This window comes from Orcinus orca, chromosome 12 (genome assembly GCF_937001465.1).
Source record: "Orcinus orca chromosome 12, mOrcOrc1.1, whole genome shotgun sequence".
Classification (NCBI taxonomy): domain Eukaryota; kingdom Metazoa; phylum Chordata; class Mammalia; order Artiodactyla; family Delphinidae; genus Orcinus; species Orcinus orca.
The window spans coordinates 26524704-26543791 of record NC_064570.1 but is presented as its reverse complement, the minus strand read 5'-3'; the positions used below and the strand labels follow the sequence as shown (position 1 = coordinate 26543791).

Here is a 19088-nt window from a genome sequence, read left to right as displayed (position 1 = left end):
ACCCGAGAGCTGCAGCTGTTACCTGCACGCTCCTTGCACACAATGCCGCCTTATCCTCAGAGCCTGCAACTGAGCTGCTTTCTAAGGCCATCCCCAGGATCAGGAGGTGGGGGTGAGTGCCGAGCGGGCAGGGCAGTGTATAAACCTGCGACGGAACACAGCAACTGACAAACACCTGCAAGACAGCCCTGGTAAAATCTATCCTCCATCAGCCCTGTTCTGGGAACAGCCGAGGAGAGATTTCCCAGATGGACTAGGCTGGTTTTGTAGGAAAGAAGTAGAGCATTTTCAGAATTTTAGGTTCCTGGAAGGTTGTGAGTGCTGCCAGGAAATGTTCCATTTCAGTGGTGCAAAGCCCGGGGCCTGAGATGGAGTGATCTGGGAGGAGGAGTCCTCTCTCCCCACCTCCCTTGCCTCTCACCACAGAGAGGCGCTGGTGAGCTATAAAAGCCAACAGGTAAGGTAAAAGTCTTCTGGGTCCGTGTGGGAATCAGGGGAAAAGGGCAGAGCAGAGGCAGAACTGGAGTGATAATCAACCCCAACAAGCCCCAAACCAACACTCAACCTAATCCAGTCAGCACAAGCACCAATTTCTTGAAACTGGTTAGCCTCAGATGCTATGCCCCAGCTAGGGCAAGAATGAAAACAAGGAATTAATACTGAGTTAAGATGGCAGGAATGCCTGTGGCAGACACTGCTGGCTCCCCAGGCGACAGCCATTCCCATCCTTCTTTGCTAAGAAAAAATGAATTTTGTTCAGGTTCAGGTGGCAAGGTTTAGGGACAGTGAAATTGATTCCCTAAGTCGGCCATGGTAAGCCCATTTCCCTTGCTGGTGATTGCCTTAGGCATGGACATGTGATGTAACTTTTGGTCCAGGGGAAAGGCCCTAACCTTCTTTGGATGCTGTCCACATGAACTGATGCTTGGAGTTGCTATTTAAGACCACAAGAGAAAAAACAAGAGCACATAGAGAAGCCAACCAGAATTCTGACACTGTCAAGCCGCTGAAATTACCCCCAGAATGATCCACCTCAGAAGCTCTTGTAATATGGGACAATGTTTCCTTATTACTTAAGCCACTTTTGGTTGGGAATTTTGTAGTTAAAAACTTCCTTGATGGATGAGAGCATCACATCATCAAAATCTAGAATCTGGGATTAATATATTCCCCTAAGAAATTTCCTGGGTCTTCTCTGAGTGGCCACTGGTTGGAGCTGGAGTGAGGGAGGGGAGTCAACACGAAGTCCTGCACTGGGACCCTGCTACCTTGGCCTGACAAGCCACCAGATAGGCCAGGAGTGCTTAGCTTCAACCCTCCAAGGAGGGGAATTCTAAATAACAATGATTTAAAATATCTTGCAAATAACTTCTCTCTTCCTCATTCTAGGTTTTTCTTTCAGGTACTCATGAAGACTTTCTTCAAGCACCAACTTACTTTAAGTGGCAACCAGGGAGAGCTGTTAAAGGACTGGGATTTCAATTAATTTGCCCCTGACCATAGAGTAACTCTCAAAGACTCCCTGAACTCTTGGGACTTGGTATAATGACCTTAAAGTTTTGAAAATTGCAATATAAAGTATATACTAGCTCATATAACTGTTCATCCCACATTTTAGAATGAAAATACTGAGAGAGGGAATAGAGAAATAAATATGATAAATGAAAAGCAACACTCTGTTTTTCCACTTTCAGAGGAAAAAAATTAAACATTCCATGACCAAAAAATCCACTTCCTGTTTAACAGGAAGACCTATAAAACCTGTTGCTTATCTGTTATTTAATTACAGCCATTACAGTTGCTTTAAACGAATAAAATAATAACAAAGTTATCTTCATTGCTTGTCCTCATTCCAGTTATATCACTTCTATTTTAAAAAACAGAGAAAATGGTAGTGGTAATGAACACATTATGGATAGAACTAGGGTTTGCAAAGAAACAGACAAAAATTTAAAATGGAAACAGATTGATTTAAGAAAGCTTACATTTTTGAACAAGGACTATTTTTAGCACTAAAGGTAATAGGCAGTGGGGACAATGCAAATGTAATATTTCTTGATCAAAAGATGGTAAAAATGGAAGCAGGACAATTCACAGCCTAAATCTATAAATCTTCTTAATGTACTAATTTATATCCTAATATACTTCTTAGCATAATATAAAAATTGTCTCTACAATTGTCACAAAACATAAGAGAATCAAAACAAGGCTAACTGTATTGAACATAGAACCTCCAGAAAAAGAAAATAATGACAACTGGAAATAGTACTCTTTTTCCAAAAATTTCTGGCTTACTTTCTCTTCTTTTTCTGTCTTCCAAATAACTTCTGGCTCTCCACTCACTCTCAGGGTCTGGCTAATCGCTAATTCCTTTAGCCACATTCTGTTTCCAAGTGTCCTTGGATAACCTTGCTCTTCCCAATCAGGCTTCTGAAAATCTCTCCCAGATAATAACGTTCATGTCTCTAACCTCTCTTGGTTTTGTAGTTTCAAGTGGATGGCTACTCTACTTCTGCTTATGAGAACATGTATGCATATAATTTAAAATAATGTAAATAAGACACTGTGTACTTTAAAACAAGGTTAATGAGATGCATATAGATATATTAGTCATTATCAATTTCGTCATGATGGCACGACTCCAAGTGGAGTAGAGACTGGAGGTTCCAAGGACCCCCTCCTTCAGTTCAATTAATTTACCAGAGCCGCTGTCCCCTCCCTGGAGGTCAGGGGTGTGGGGGTGAAAGTTCCAATCCTCTAATCACCTGGTTGGTTCCCCTGGCAACCAGACCCCATCCTTAGGTGTTTTCCAAACATCACCTCATTAACATAACAAAAGACACCTCTGTGGCTCTCAGCACCTAAGAAATTCAAGGATTTTAGGAACTCTGTGGCAGAAACAGGGCCTAAGATCAAATATATATTTCTTACTATAAATTGCAATATCACAGTTCCCTAATATAACACGAACAACCTCCCAAATGATTGCTGCCATGTCATCTAAGGAGAAGAGCAGGGTTAAATTCTGGGCTTTCAATGTTAGGGTTTGCGTACTGCCGCAATTTTATTACTGTTGTCATTACTGTTGTTAAAATACACTCGGTATTCATTATATGTCAGGCTCTGTGCAATATACTCTACCTACATTATTTTGATTAATTTCACAACTTTTGAGGTGGATATTATTATTCCATTCCACAGATGAGAACACCGCAGCTTGGAGATGCCATGTTGCCCAAGGGATTTGAGCCCAGGTCTGTTGACTCAAAGACATTTCAAAAAACTGACACTGACATTTTAAAAAACTGCAACCCCATACCCTCAAATAGACTTCCTAATTGCCTTTTCTGCTTTATTTCCCGCTTTTCACCATTTAATGTGCCTATATCTTTTATTTATTTGTTTATCTTCTGGTTCCCTGAGTAGAAGGTAAACTCCTGGGCAGGAATCTGGCCTATTTTGTATACACTGTTTCCCTCGTGCTTAACACAGAGCCTGGTAGTGCCTGTCACAGACTAAGTGCTCCATAAAGATTTGCTGAGTGCACGGATGATGTTTAAGGAAAATGAGAAGGGTATTTTACAAAATAATTACAAAAACCCCCACAAAACTACTTTGCCACAAGACTCCTCATTTCTGTGGTTTATCCTATGGACTGGAATCAGCTCTTGAAAAGCTTCTATTTTTAAAAAATAGCAGGATGATTTGTACATGCATTAAAACTGATGAAATATAGAAATGTAAGGATTATCCAGATGATGGTTATAAGTGGAAATGAGAGCATTTAAGATTCTTTTGAAAACCAGTGGCAGCGCAGCCCACCTCATGTTACACCCAGCACATAAGTCAGGGGTCATCTGAAATGTAGCAGCTACTCTGATAACCAACCGGCGAGATGCAGTTATAACTCTAATCATAACACCGTAAGACTAGAAATAGCGTTATTCTGACAGGCTTCCTAGAATTAAGATACGCATCCTTTAAATCATATATTTTAAGTATCAGGTCTTTGCACATAATTTAATTTATAGCATGAATTTGCAAAACAGAAACAATCCCATTTTGGGTGCCCTTTGGAGGACTATGCCATCTATAATAAAAATCCAAACAGTTGAATTATATTTTATTAAGTGAATGAAATCCATAACCAAAATCTAACAGTTTTTATATTACAGAATGTATTTATGCCAAGATAAATACACAGGAAGCTATTTCTTCTTAACTAATGTATATATTTGCTGGAATATATAAATGCCCAAAGGGTCTAAAGTCCTTCGCTACGAATACTCGTCTTAATAATTGCACAATTTACCTTGTCATCAGGAAGTACGTGCCAGATAGATATTGTCTTTTCCTCCACTTCATTGTTGATAGACAAATACGAAGGTTGATAGATTTTGGTTGGTTCTAATATTAATACCTTGAAAATATAAGGCTAATATTAGTGACTTAAGATTTAAGCCATTTAGAGCTGTTATAACAACACTGCACTGACACAGATTAACGGATGAGGCTGAGTCCAACGCTGGAGTAAAACCATTTTAACTTCTGATTGTTGCTACCCCTATGAGTCCTTTGAGCATTTTATGGTATTAAACAATTATTATAAATTCCAATAATGCATCACCTTTCATTGCTAAAGAAATTAGAAATAAATGTTTGAAATCCATATGTTGGTTTGCTATCCCCAGGGAATCTACTAATTTTATATATATATATATATATATACACACACACATGTATATATATATTCAAAAACTTTTGTTTTATCTTATAATCAATACAGAATCTTTTATTTCAGTTTTTAAAAAAATTTTATTTTTTTATAGTTAATTTACAATGTTTCAGGTGTACAGAAAACTGATTCAGTTACACATAGATACATATCTATTCTTTTTCATATTCTTTTCCCATAATCTATTTGTATAAATATAAATGTGTCAAAGAAAGGCAGAAATGTGGTAAAACAAATAATTCTGTGCACAGAAAAGATTCCATATATAGAGTGTCACATACTTATTTTTGATTTTCTGTGGCCACACCTTACCATAAAGATGTAGTAGTATGGTTTTCATACCCTTATAAAGGGATTGAGAAATGATTTTGATTATTATTGAAAGAGTTTTATATATAAACCAAAGAAATGAACGTAGTTGCATGAAATAATAAAATGTTTTTGCACTGCCTTCCAGATAAGACCGGTGGGCTTCCCTGCTGGCACAGTGGTTGAGAGTCCGCCTGCCGATGCAGGGGACATGGGTTCGTGCCCCTGTCCGGGAAGATCCCACATGCCGCGGAGCGGCTGGGCCCGTGAGCCATGGCCACTAAGCCTGCGCGTCCGGAGCCTGTGCTCCGCAACGGGAGAGGCCACAACAGTGAGAGGCCCGCGTACCGCAAAAAAAGAAAAAAAAAAAGATAAGACTGGTATCTTTAATAATGATTTAAACTTTGTGAGAGAAAGAGACTTTAACTTTGCTCCTGTTTTGGAGATATATGAGGGATATATGACAAGTGAGATGAGAATCTCCATCAAAGGACTGGATGATGTATTATATTATTGCTAATATCTCATATTAGGAGCAAATAACATTAAAATGCCACACGTGCCCTGATTTCAAAGGTGCTACAGATATTACCTATTTGTACAAACACTTAAAGGCACCTATCTAGCTCAAAATTTCTGTGCAGTCTTAAGTAGAAATACTTGGAAAGAAAAGAAAATACTTAACACTCAGAGAAACTGGAATACTTTTTCTTTAAGTTCAGGTACAGAGAACTAGAGAAAGGGGATTAGAAAGACAAAATTTTCTTTACTTGAGCATAAAAAACTTTAAGGGCATAAAGAATTCTTGGTCAGGCTCTAGCTATGAAAATAAGATGACATGTATCAAAATAAACACACAGTAAGAGCCCACTGGGGAACATAGTCTGATTCAGAAACATATTGTGTGAATCAAGGTCCAAATTCCCATCAACAGCTAAGTGGCACCAATGAATAATAATGAAAATCATTAATATTCAATCTGAATTTGGCAGAAATGGTGCTCTCAAATCTGAGTATCCCAGTGTTTGTGAAATTAAAACGAATAATAGGGAATAAAAGGTGGGTTTCCCAAAATCGCACCCAAGTCACTCCGCTGACAATGAGAACATACCTTGTTCCCTAATGACGTGGCCTGCTATCTAACATTAGAAAAGCACAGCACAGGTTATCTCCTGTCTTCTTAAACGATGGTGGTATTGTCTCAAATATTTCTAATAGATAAAATATGAACTATGTGTTTCTTATCTTGAGATACGGAATAAAAAACTGGTTGAAATTATTATTCTCTAATGCTCGCTGAGCCCTTTGAACTGGCCTTGAAACGACAAAATGTAAAGAATTTGTAGCACGTGCTGTGGATGTCACAGAAAGCCTGAGAAAAGACAAGAAAAAAGGAGGCAATTTGACAAAACCAGCTAGATACAACTTGCTAGAGAGTATACACATTCTTGCTTTTAGTTTCTAGTCTTTTATATAGGTTAACATTACAATTAACGGCTAACTTCTGAAGTGTGAAGGAAGACAGCAAGGCCTGTAAACTCTGAAGAGCAGATATTAAGTAGAGGTACATATCTAAGCTCCTATAGCATCTGTGAAAACACCACCTCCTCTTCTTCTTGCCTGACATTAAGTGATGGGTTGATGGTCTCCAATGTAGGAAGGAAAGAAAATATACACAGAAGACAGGTCAGGAAAAAGAATAAATCAACCTGAACTCAAATAATAATAAATGATGGGACCTTTCATTTCCCAAAGAAACTTTCGCCTCTTTTCTTTTGCCCAGGGTCACACTTATTTCTTGGAAGCATGAGAATGGATATGGTAGTGAGATAAATGAAGACAATTAAATTAAATATTTTCTTTTTTTTTTTTTTGTATTTTATTTTTATACAGCAGGTTCTTATCTTTTTTATATATATTAGTATATAAATGTCAACCCCAATCTCCCAATTCATCACACCACCACCACCACCCCCCCACCCTGCTTTCCCCCCTTGGTGTCCATATGCTTGTTCTCTACATCTGTGTCTCTATTTCTGCCCTGCAAACCGGGTCATCTGTACCATTCTTCTAGGTTCCACATACATGCGTTAATATACAATATTTGTTTTTCTCTTTCTGACTTCACTCCGTTTGACAGTCTCTAGATTTATCCACATCTCAACAAATGACCCAATTTCATTCCTTTTTATGGCTGATTAATATTCCATTGTATATATGTACCATATCTTCCTTATCTATTCGTCTGTCGATGGGCATTTAGGTTGCTTCCATGACCTGGCTATTGTAAATAGTGCTGCAATGAACACTGGGGTGCGTGTGTCTTTTTTTTTTTTTTTTTTTTTTGTGGTACGCGGGCCTCTCACTGTTGTGGTCTCACCTGTTGTGGAGCATAGGCTTCGGACGCGCAGGCTCAGCAGACATGGCTCATGGGCCTAGCCGCTCCGCAGCATGTGGGATCTTCCTGGACCGGGGCACGAACCCGTGTCCCCTGCATTGGCAGGTGGACTCTCAACCACTGCATCAAAAGGGAAGCCCACATGTGTCTTTTGGAATTACGGTTTTCTCTGGGTATATGCCCAGTAGTGGGATTGCTGGGTCATATGGTAATTCTATTTTTAGTTTTTTAAGGAAGCTCCATACTGTTTTCCATGGTGGCTTTATCAATTCACATTCCCACCAACAGTGCAAGAGGGTTCCCTTTTCTCCACACCCTCTCCAGCATTTGTTGTTTCTAGATTTTCTGATGATGCACAATCTAACTGGTGTGAGGTGATACACCTCATTGTAGTTTTGATTTGCATTTCTCTAATAATTAGTGATGCTGAGCAGCTTTTCATGTGCCTCTTGGCCATCTGTATGTCTTCTTTGGAGAGATGTCTATTTAGGTCTTCTGCCCATTTTTTAATTGGGTTGTTTGTTTTTTTAATATTGAGCTGGATGAGCTGTTTATATATTTTGGAGATTAATCTTTTGTCCATTGATTCATTTGCAAATATTTCTCCTATTCAGAGGGTTGCCTTTTCGTCCTGTTTATAGTATCCTTTGCTGTGCAAAAGCTTTTAAGTTTCATTAGGTCCCATTTGTTTATTTTCATTTTTATTTTCATTTCTCTATGAGGTGGGTCAAAAAAGATCTTGCTGTGATTTATGTCAAAGAGTGTTCTTCCTATGTTTTCCTCTAAGAGTTTTATAGTGTCCGGTCTTACATTTAGGTCTTTAATCCATTTTGAGTTTATTTTTGTGTATGGTGTTAGGGAGTGTTCTAATTTCATTCTTTTACATGTACCTGTCCAGTTTTCCCAGCACCACTTATTGAAGAGTCTGTCTTTTCTCCATTGTATATCCTTGCCTTCTTTGTCATAGATTAGTTGACATAAGGTGTGTTGGTTTATCTCTGGGCTTTCTATCCTGTTCCATTGATCTTCCTGTTTTTGTGCCAGTACCATACTGTCTTGATTACTGTAGCTTTGTAATATAGTCTGAAGTCAGAGAGTCTGATTCCTCTGGCTCCGTTTTTTCCCCTCAAGACTGTTTTGGTTATTCAGGGTCTTTTGTGTCTCCATACAAATTTTAAGATTTTTTGTTCTAGTTCTGTAAAAAATGCCATTGGTAATTTGATAGGGATTGCATTGAATCTGTAGATTGCTTTGGGTAGAATAGTCATTTTCACAATATTGATTGTTCCAATTCAAGAACATGGTATATCTCTCCATCTGTTGGTATCATCTTTAATTTCTTTCATCAGTGTTTATAGTTTTCTGCATACAAGTCTTTTGTCTCCCTAGGTAGGTTTATTCCTAGGTATTTTATCCTTTTTGTTGCAGTGGTACATGGGAGTATTTCCTTAATTTCTCTTTCATCATAATGATGATTAGTGTATAGGAATGCAAGAGATTTCTGTGCATTAATTTTGTATCCTGCAACTTTATCAAATTCATTGATTAGCTCTAGTAGTTTTCTGGTGGCATCTTTAGGATTCTCTATGTATACTATGATGTCATCTGCAAACAGTGACAGTTTTGCTTTTCCTTTCCAATCTGTATTCCTTTTATTTCTTTTTCTTCTCCGATTGCTGTGGCTAGGACTTCCAAAACTATGTTGAATAATAGTGGCAAGAGTGGACATCTTTGCCTTGTTCCTGATCTTAGAAGAAATGCTTTCAGTTTTTCACCATTGAAAATGATGTTTGCTATGGATCTGTCATATATGGCTTTTATTATGTTGAGGTAGGTTCCCTCTATGTCCACTTTCAGGATAGTTTTTATCAAAAATGGGTGTTGGGACTTCCTTGGTGGTGCAGTGGTTAAGAATCCACCTGCCAATGCAGGGGGGCACAGGTTCGAGCCCTGGTCTGGAAAGATCCCACATGCCAAGGAGCAACTAAGCCTGTGCGCCATAACTACTGAACCTGCGCTCTAGAGCCTGTGAGCCATAACTACTGAAGGCCGTGCGCCTAGAGCATGTGCTCTGCAACAAGAGAAGCCACTGCAATGAGAAGCTTGTGCACCACAACGAAGAGTAGCCCCCGCTCACCGCAACTAGAGAAAGCCCACACACAGCAGCAAAGATCCAACGCAGCCATAAATAAATAAATTTATTAAAAAAAAAATGGTGTTGAATTTTCTCAAAAGCTTTTTCTGCATCTATTGAGATGATCATATGGTTTTTATTCTTCAGTTTGTTAATATGCTGTATCACATTGATTGATTTGCATATATTGAAGAATTCTTGCATCCCTGGGTTAAATCCCACTTGGTCATTGTATATGATACTTTTAATGTGTTGTTGGATTCTGTTTCCTGGTATTTTGTTGAGGATTTTTGCATCTATATTACTCAGCAATATTGGTCTGTAATCTTCTTTTCTTGTAGCATCCTTGTCTGGTTTTGGTATCAGGATGATGGTGGCCTCGTAGAATGAGTTTGGGAGTGTTCCTTCCTCTGCAATTTTTTGGAGTTTGAGCAGGATGGGTGTTAATTCTTCTCTAAATGTTTGATAGAATTCACCTGTGAAGCCATCTGGTCCTGGACTTTTGTTTGTTGGAAAATTTTTAATCACAGTTTCAATTTCAATACTTGTGATTGGTCTGTTCATCTTTTCTATTTCTTCCTGGTTCAGTCTTGGAAGGTTATACCTTTCTAAGAATTTGTCCATTTCTTTCAGGTTGTCCATTTTATTGGCATAGAGTTGCTTGTAGTAGTCTCTTAGGATGCTTTGTATTTCTGCGGTATCCATTGTAACTTCTCCTTTTTCATTTCAAGTTTTATTGATTGAGTCCTCTCCCTCTTTTTCTTGATGAGTCTGGCTAAAGGTTTATCAATTTTGCTTCTCAGTGAGCCAGCTTTTAGTTTTGTTGATCTTTGGTATTATTTTTTTGTTTCTATTTCATTTATTTCTGCTCTGATCTTTATGGTTTCTTTCTATCTACTAACTTGGGGTTTTGTTTGTTCTTTCTCTAGTTCCTTTAGGTGTAAGGTTAGATTGTTTATTTGAGATTTTTCTTGTTTCTTGAGGTAGGATTGTATTGCTATAAACTTCCCTCTTAGAACTGCTTTTGCTGCATCTCATAGGTTTTGGATCGTCGTGTTTTCGTTGTCATTTGTCTCTAGGTATTTTTTGATTTCCTCCTTGATTTCTTCAGTGATCTCTTGGTTATTTAGTAACGTATTGTTTAGCCTCCATGTGTTTGTGTTTTTTGTGTTTTCTTCCCTGTTATTCATTTCTAATCTCAGCGTTTTGGTTGGAAAAGATGCTTGATATGATTTCCATTTTCTTAAATTTACCAAGGCTTGATTTGTGACTCAAGGTGTGATCTATCCTAGAGAATGTTCCATGTGCACTTGAGAAGAAAGTGTAATCTGCTGTTTTCGGATGGAATGTCCCATAAATATCAATTAAATCTATTTGGTCTATTGTGTCATTTTAAGCTTGTGTTTCCTTATTAATTTTCTGTCTGGATGATCTGTCCATTGGTGTAAGTGAGGTGTTAAAGTCCCCCACTACCACTGTGTTACTGTCAATTTCCTCTTTTATAGGTGTTAGCATTTGCCTTACATATTGAAGTGCTCCTAAGTTGGGTGCATATATATTTATAATTGTTGTATCTTCTTCTTGAATTGATCCCTTGATCATTATGTAGTGTACTTCCTTGTCTTTTGCAACATTTTTATTTTAAAGTCTCTTTTATCTGATATGAGTATTGCTACTCCAGCTTTCTTTTGATTTCCATTTGCATGGAATATCTTTTTCCATCCCCTCACTTTCAGTCTATATGTGTTCCTAGGTCTGAAGTGGGTCTCTTGTAGGCAGCATACATATGGGTCTTGTTTTTGTATCCATTCAGTGCACCTGTGTCTTTTGGTTGGAGCATTTAATCCATTCACATTTAAGGTAATTATTCATATGTATGTTGCTGTTACCATTTTCTTAATTGTTTTGGGTTTATTTTTGTAAGTCCTTTTCTTCTCTTGTGTTTCCCACTTACAGAAGTTTCTTTAGCATTTGTTGTAGAGCTGGTTTAGTGGCGCTGAATTCTCTTATCTTTTGCTTGTCTGTAAAGCTTTGGATTTCTCCATCGAATTTGAATGACAGCCTTGCCAGGTAGAGTAATTTTGGTTGTAGGTTCTTCCCTTTCATCACTTTAAATATATTGTGCCACTCCCTTCTGGCTTGTAGAGTTTCTGCTGAGAAATAAGCTATTAACCTTATGGGAGTTTCCTTGTATATTATTTGTCATTTTTCCCTTGTTGCTTTTAATAATTTTTCTTTACTTTTTGTCAGTTTGATTACTATGTGTCTTGGCGTGTTTCTCCTTGGGTTTATCCTGCCTGGGACTCTCTGCACTTCCTGGACTTGGGTGACTATTTCCTTTCCCATGTTAGGGAAGTTTTCAACTATAATCTCTTCAAATATTTTCTCGGGTCCTTTCTCTGTCTCTTCTCCTTCTGGGACCCCTATAATGCAAATGTTGGTGTGTTTAATGTTGTCCCAGAAGTCTCAGGCTGTCTTCATTTCTTTTCATTCTTTTTTCTTTATTCTGTTCTGCAGCTGTGAATTCTACCATTCTGTCTTCCAGGTCACTTATCCGTTCTTTTGCCTCAGTTATTCTGCTAGTGATTCCTTCTAGTGTCTTTTTCATGTCATTTATTGTACTCTTCATCTCTGTTTTTCTTTAATTCTTCTAGGTGTTTTTTCTTTAATTCCTGTAGGTCTTTGTTAAACATTTCTTACATCTGCTTGATCTTGTCCTCCATTCTTTTTCCGAGGTCCTGGATCATCTTCACTATCATTATTCTGAATTCTTTGTCTGGAAAGTTGCCTGTCTCCACTTCATTTAATTGTTTTCCTGAGTTTTATCTTGTTCCTTCCTCTGGTACATAGTCTTCTGCCTTTTCATTGGCTATCTTTCTGTGAATGTGGTTTTCGTTCTACAGACTGCAGGACTCTAGTTCTTCTTGCTTCTGCTGTGCCCTCTGGTGGATGAGGCTATCTAAGAGGCTTGTGCAAGCTTCCTGATGGGAGGGACTGGTGGTGGGTAGAGCTGGGTGTTGCTCTGGTGGGCAAAGCTCTGTAAACCTTTAATCTGCTTGTCTGCTAATGGGTGGGGCTGAGTTCCCTCCCTGTTGATTGTTTAGCCTGAGGAACCCAGCACTGGAGGCTACAGGCTCTTTGGTGGGGTTCACGGCAGCCTTGAGGAGGGCTCCTGCCAAGGAGTACTTCCTGGAACTTCTTCTGCCAGTGTCCTTGCTCTCATGGTGAGACGAAGCCACCCCCCTCCTCTGCAGGAGACCCTCCAACACTAGCAGGTATGTCTGGTTCAGTCTCCTATGGGGTCACTGCTCCTTCCCCCTGGGTCCTGATGCACACACTACTTTGTGTGCCCTTCAAGAGTGGAGTCTCTGTTTCCCCCAGTCCTGTTGAAGTCCTGCAATCAAATCCCGCTAGCCTTCAAAGTCTGAAGTCTGTCTCATATGCTTTCATTACCAGACTAGATCCAACAATAATATTTGTCCATATAGGCCAAGAAAAAGTTATTTCAAACTGACATTGGATCACCCTTCAAACCCTTAAACTAACACTTAGCTGCAAAATAGATTACTTCTCAATAATATTCACACCAGTAGCATTATCTGTTACATGGTCCATTATGGAGTTCTCAATATGATACATACACTCAGATCCCTACATTAACTGGTTCTTCAAAGGAATCTGGGAACTCCTCCTCCTGTTGCTGGACCCTCAGGTTGGGAAGCCTGACGTGGGGCTCAGAACCTTCACTCCAGTGGGTGGGCTTCTGTGGTATAACTGTTCTCCGGTTTTTGAGTCACCTACCCAGCAGTTATGGGATTTGATTTTACTGTGATTGCGCCCCTCCTACAGTCTCATTGTGGCTTCTCCTTTGTCTTTGGATGTGGGGTATCTTTTTTTGGTGAGTTCCAGTGTCTTCCTGTCGATGACTGTTCAGCAGTTAATTGTGATTCTGGTGCTTTCGCAAGAGGGAGTGCTCGCACGTCCTTCAATTCTGCCATCTTGACCCAATCTCCCCTAAATATTTTCTAATATAAGTAACCTGGTCAAACCCACTTCCAAAGAAGGATAAGGTAATCACCCCAATCAAGACCTATCACAGCCTTCACAAGTGTGAGCTACAGAAGCTGCTACTCTAAGGACACGAAGAGTTATAGTGACTGACGCAGAACCACAGGCACTAGAAGCTTGCCTTTCTCTATGCAGTAGAGCATGGGCAGCAAATTCCAGTGATTTCAGGGAGTGAGTGGAAAAGGTGAGTGAGTGAAGCAGGATGAATGGGACTGTAATTGACCTCTTAAATGGTAGCATCCAGTTGGCTCAGGAGATTGCTGCTTTGGGAGAATGCAGTTATGAATTCCCCATCCCTTTAATTTTTCAAGAGTAGTTAAAGATCTGGAATTTTATGTGAATTCTCCTTATTTTTCATTTGACGTTTTATAAACTTTATTTTTCAGCTGAAATACTCCACCTTTCCATCCATTTTGTCCATCTTTTCCTTTATTTTCCTTAAAATCGTATTATACTTATGTGACGTCCTTACCTGGGAACTACAACATGAGAATCACCTTGGGGAATACCTCTATTGCCTGGTTTTAGCTCTTATTATGTCACTTTTTCCTGCCCCTTAGAACGTCTAGTAATCTTTAATACATCTGAATGACACATTGCAGAGGCTCAGGATAATATCTTTCCAAAGTTTTTGTGTTTTTGGTTTTTTTTCACCTACATAACAGTTAAATTATCAGTGTATGATCTGGATCTTATCAAGGCATACTTTTATTGCAGCTTTGTTTTAGTTTTGCCTTTACTTGTAAAGCATGGGCTCTATACTCTCAACTAGATGCTTTGTGGACCACAGTCTGGGCTCAAAGTCCAACAACTTATCCCTGCATTATTTATTCTCTGGAATATCTGCAGACTTGTCAGCCTTCCAAAAGATGCTCTCTGCCACTTCTGGTCCTGATCTCCTGATTGCTGTTTAATGCCTGCAAACAGTTGTTTTATATATTTTGGTGGTTTCCTTTGATAAGTTGTAAAATGTGCTTTCCCAAGAAGAGATTATCTGAGATTTACAGCGATTTATAGCAGTATCAAGACCATTTACTCCCTCACAGCCAGCACAGAAGGTTCAACTCTCTTGATTTTTAAATGTTGGCAACAAATTCTTCTCTTTTTTTTAAATCACTGAGTGGTCTTTTAAACATATGAACTTAATTATGTGCATAAACTCACGCATAATAAGAGAAATACTAACTCAAATGACCCCAATATGCCATTTTTCATCTATACGTTTAGCAAAAGTACAAACCTGATAAATACACTTGTTTGGAGAGACTCTGTGAAAGCAGGTAGTTTCATGTATTGCCAGTGGGGATGTCAATTGATATCATCCCTACAGAAGGCAACATGCAATATGAATCTATTCCACTTCTGGGAATTTATCCTACACATATATTTGCACACATGCAAAATGGCAGAGGTACAATGGTGTCTTGTGTTAATTTGCATTTTTTGGCTACCTAGTGAGGTTAATTACCTTTTCATAGGATTTGACCATTTTTCTGTTTCTCTTACTTATCAGTCTGTAGGAGTTGTTTTTGTTTGTTTGTGTTTGTTTTGTTTTTTTGCATATTCGACAAATTGATCCTTTTGCAGCACTAGTATTAAATATTCTCTCCCTACCTAGCATTTGCCATGTTTATGGTGGATTTTTTTTTAAGGTGAACAAAAACTTGAATTTTTAATGAAACCAAATTGGTCAATGTTTGCCTTTGGGGCTTATAGGTCCCTTTCTGGCTTAAGAAAGCCTGTCTTTCCTGGAGTATATACCTATATTCTCCTAGCTTCTCTCTTATTATTTTCTGGTTTTATTTTTTTTTATATTCACCTTATGACAGACTAATTCATGTTAAAGTAATTTAAATTAGCTCAGAATAGCTAATATGAGTGGTTTCCTCTCATAGCCAACTTTCTTAGTCCAGCAACAGTTGATTAAATACTTCAGTTCTGTGCTGTCTTCTTTCACTACCACATTTACTACCATCAGAGCACCAGCTAAAGGCAAGCTGCCAGCTCACTCTGAGATAGGTATTTTCCTAGACTACACATTATCTAGGCTAGAAAATAGAGTGAAGTGTTTTAGTTTGAAAGGCTTTTCAACTAAAGATCCTGCTGAGCTTACGGCTTCATCTGGAAGCAAGAGCAAAGGAAGAGAGTTAATGCCAGAGATGGATTTAATTAAATGAAACATTTGATCCTACCAACAAGAACTAGAAAACAAGATTTTATAAAAAGAATTGAAAAAAAAAATTGAGAGTTGTCACCACCTCTGAGTATGAAAGACTGAGACAAAGAGAGCTAAAAACAGAGAGATTTATGGCATCACTTTGACATGGGAAGAGATCTGTGTACACAGTCAGTTGCCAGTAATTCTTGAATTGGATACTAAAGCTATATTGCTTTGGATGGTATTCCAAGAACTATCAGTATGGGGATGGCATCAGCTGAGATGGACAATATATTTTTAAAGTGTATGTGCGTGTGTGTGTGTGTGTGTGTGTGTGTGTGTGTGTGTGTGTGTGTGATACATTTAAATATGTAAATTTGATAGAGACTAGCCAAAATGAGTTGCAGACCAGAACCTATAAGGCATCATTTCCCGTCCTCTAAAGCACTGTAAAAAGTGACTGGGGACACCGCATCTAACTCTGACCCACATGGGTAGTAAGCGGTAGTGATGGAGTAACAATGCAGGTGAGCCTGACACTTTTCACCACAATAATGTTGATGATATTGATGTTGACAATGTCAACAAAACTGTAGTACGAATGAAAACCAGCCATTCATCTGGTCTGAAGAGATGTCTTGACTTCCTGAGCTAAGAGATAATCTTTTCTTGGGGAAGCACACGTTATAACTTATCAAAGGAAACCAACAAGTTTCATGGAAAAAACATGAAAATGTATCTTATTTCTCTGATTGTGAGAAGTTATTTTAAAAAGTAAGCTAAAGCAAACCAATTTGTAGAAAATAAATATATTAACCAGATGACCATTTTCTTTTTAGGGCATGAAAACCAGCACATTAATACAGTCACAATCACAAGTCCAAGATGTTCTTTAAATAAAGGAAACAAAACATAAATGTCCTTAGAGTTAAGTGAAGAGTACTTACTGGAAACCTAACTACAGTGACATCTGTCTTTGTGGCCTCAACCAGGAAATCCATCCAGAAGTCCACAAGTTCCTGCTTGGCCACGGGCTGTTCTGAAGTCAGTTTCACAAAATGCTTATATATCAAAATCGTCTCTACAATAGACTTGAGGTACCTAAAAAAATCAAAAGATATAAGACACATAATAGGCAAATGTAGAACCACCTGTTCCATCTATCCCAGTCTTACTCTGTAAATGTAATTTAAATACGGCATTAATAATTATGCATGCCAAGTCACTAAACTTTATTATTTGTTATATGTCATGTACTATCACATGTTCTCTCACTTAAATCTCACAAAAATTCAGTAAAGTAGGCCATTTTACCTCCATTGTAAAGATGAGGAAACTGAGGTTTAGACAGCTTAAGTAACTTGGACTAAACAATACACCTACTTAAAACATGACTTTTAAAGTAATGCCTATTCTATTCAAGAAAGTGGTTAATGCATTTGTTTTAAAATATGCTCCCTTGAGAAAGCTTTTCTAAATAGACCGATCATAAGGGATATTATTTTGCTCTAAAGTAACTCAGCTCATATATATTATACAAATATCCTCAAACCTTAAGACAGATGGTGCCTCAAAGGAAAAAGTCAGGAAAAAATGAGGAGCAAGATAATTATATGAGGTAATGGGTAAGCAAGCACTTTGTAAACTATAGACATGGAAGTTAACATTAAGCTAATGGAAACAAAGCATTGTTTTGTGGTTGTTATTACTATTGCATAAAATAATGTCTGTTTTCTTGTCAACAGAGGCCAAGACACCTCAGACCAAAGCTCTTTATAACCATGCTTCAGTCTCCTCTTCAGCCATCATCAGAATGGTCACATAAAGAAATAACCAACTTGGCTGCATGTAAACGTGTGCATTTATTGGTTCAGTTATTTTCATGCCATTTGCTAATGCCTGCCGTCGACATGCTACTGACAGTACAGCCCTGTCCTCAAGCTGCACATGGTGTTGAGGAGACAGAAATGTAAGAGGTATTATAGCACCATGAAATAAATGCCCACAGAGCTGTAACTCACAGAGATACGACTAACAAAAGTCACACAGTCAGTATCAATAGAGATATGACTGAAGAACGACGGAAACACGAAAGAAGAAAATTTCCGGAGATGAAAGAATCACAGTGTATGTAACAGCATCCACCATCGTCTCTCTGGGTGTGGGGAAGGGTTTTAGGCCAGCATGTGATTTATGAGCTGATGTGATTCGTGAGTGTTCCCCAGGTGGAGAAGAGGGCTGGAAGACGATGCTCAGTGTGTGCTGAGACACAATGGCATGACGTCAGACACTGGCATGTTCAGAGTAAATAGAGAGCAGCATAAACCTAGGGGTGTGACAAGAGCTGAGGTTTAATGACTAAGGGCAAACCTTGTTTGCCACGCCAAGGAGGTGGACTTTATCCCTTAGGCTGTGAGGAGCCATTAAACTACGTTGATTTAAAGATTTCAGTGGAGGGGAAGGGTCAAACATGCATTTTAGAAAGATCACTATGAGAGCAATGCTGGGGAGGATTTGCTAATAAAGGAGATCTGAATGTGAGGAAATGCTTTAAGAATCCATGAAGGTTTACCATGGTGGGAATTTCCTCAAATTGTCCCTCTGATGAAAAGAAGTCAGTGGCCTGAGCTCCGAGCGCTCTGAGCTTTTCTTGATATCACAGTTAACCTTTAAAAGTCTTTACAGCTAATGGTCAATCATTACATGTGATGCACGATAAAATTAGCATTCAAAAACAGTCCTGGGCTTCCCTGGTGGCGCAGTGGTTGAGAGTCCGCCTGCCGATGCAGGGGACACGGGTTCGTGCCCCAGTCTGGGAAAATCCCACATGCTGCGGAGCGGCTAGGCCCATGAGCCATGGCCGCTGAGCCTGCGCGTCCGGAGCCTGTGCTCCGCAACGGGAGAGGCCACAACAGTGAGAGGCCCGTGTACCGCAAAAAAAACCCACAAAAAACAGTCCTAAATGCAGATGGAATTTTGTTTTCATCTCTCCAATTACCACATCCATAGTGATGAGACTTGGGTACATCCCAAGAAAAATTTGAAATTAGAAAAACACACATAATATAGGAAACATCTAAATGTGTCAGTAAACCCTGAGTAAAAAGAAGTGAAAATCAAGAATGAGAATTCCAAAAGTGAGATTAGATCATGAAGGAAACAAAGGGCACATGTTTGGAGCGGAGGCTGGGAAGGCTGAGATGGAAGCTTGTGAACCTGCTGATTAGAGTTGCAGGTATAAAATTCAAGGCCTTTGCATGATTCAAGTGGGTGACACTGCCCAACC

General features: G+C 38.8%; 1 protein-coding gene across 4 annotated transcripts in view; it reads right to left on the bottom strand.

Moving 5' to 3' along the window:
- The window catches only part of MAP3K5 (mitogen-activated protein kinase kinase kinase 5), a 210953-nt gene that overhangs the window by 67794 nt on the left and 124071 nt on the right, over positions 1-19088 (bottom strand). For all 4 annotated transcript variants that reach the window (XM_004263783.4, XM_033406517.2, XM_049695571.1 and 1 more), the window contains 2 exons: positions 16750-16903; positions 4313-4420 (listed from right to left, as the gene is read on the bottom strand). In XM_004263783.4, coding sequence (XP_004263831.1) covers positions 4313-4420; positions 16750-16903 — 262 coding nt within the window. The remainder of the gene's footprint in view (positions 1-4312; positions 4421-16749; positions 16904-19088) is intronic.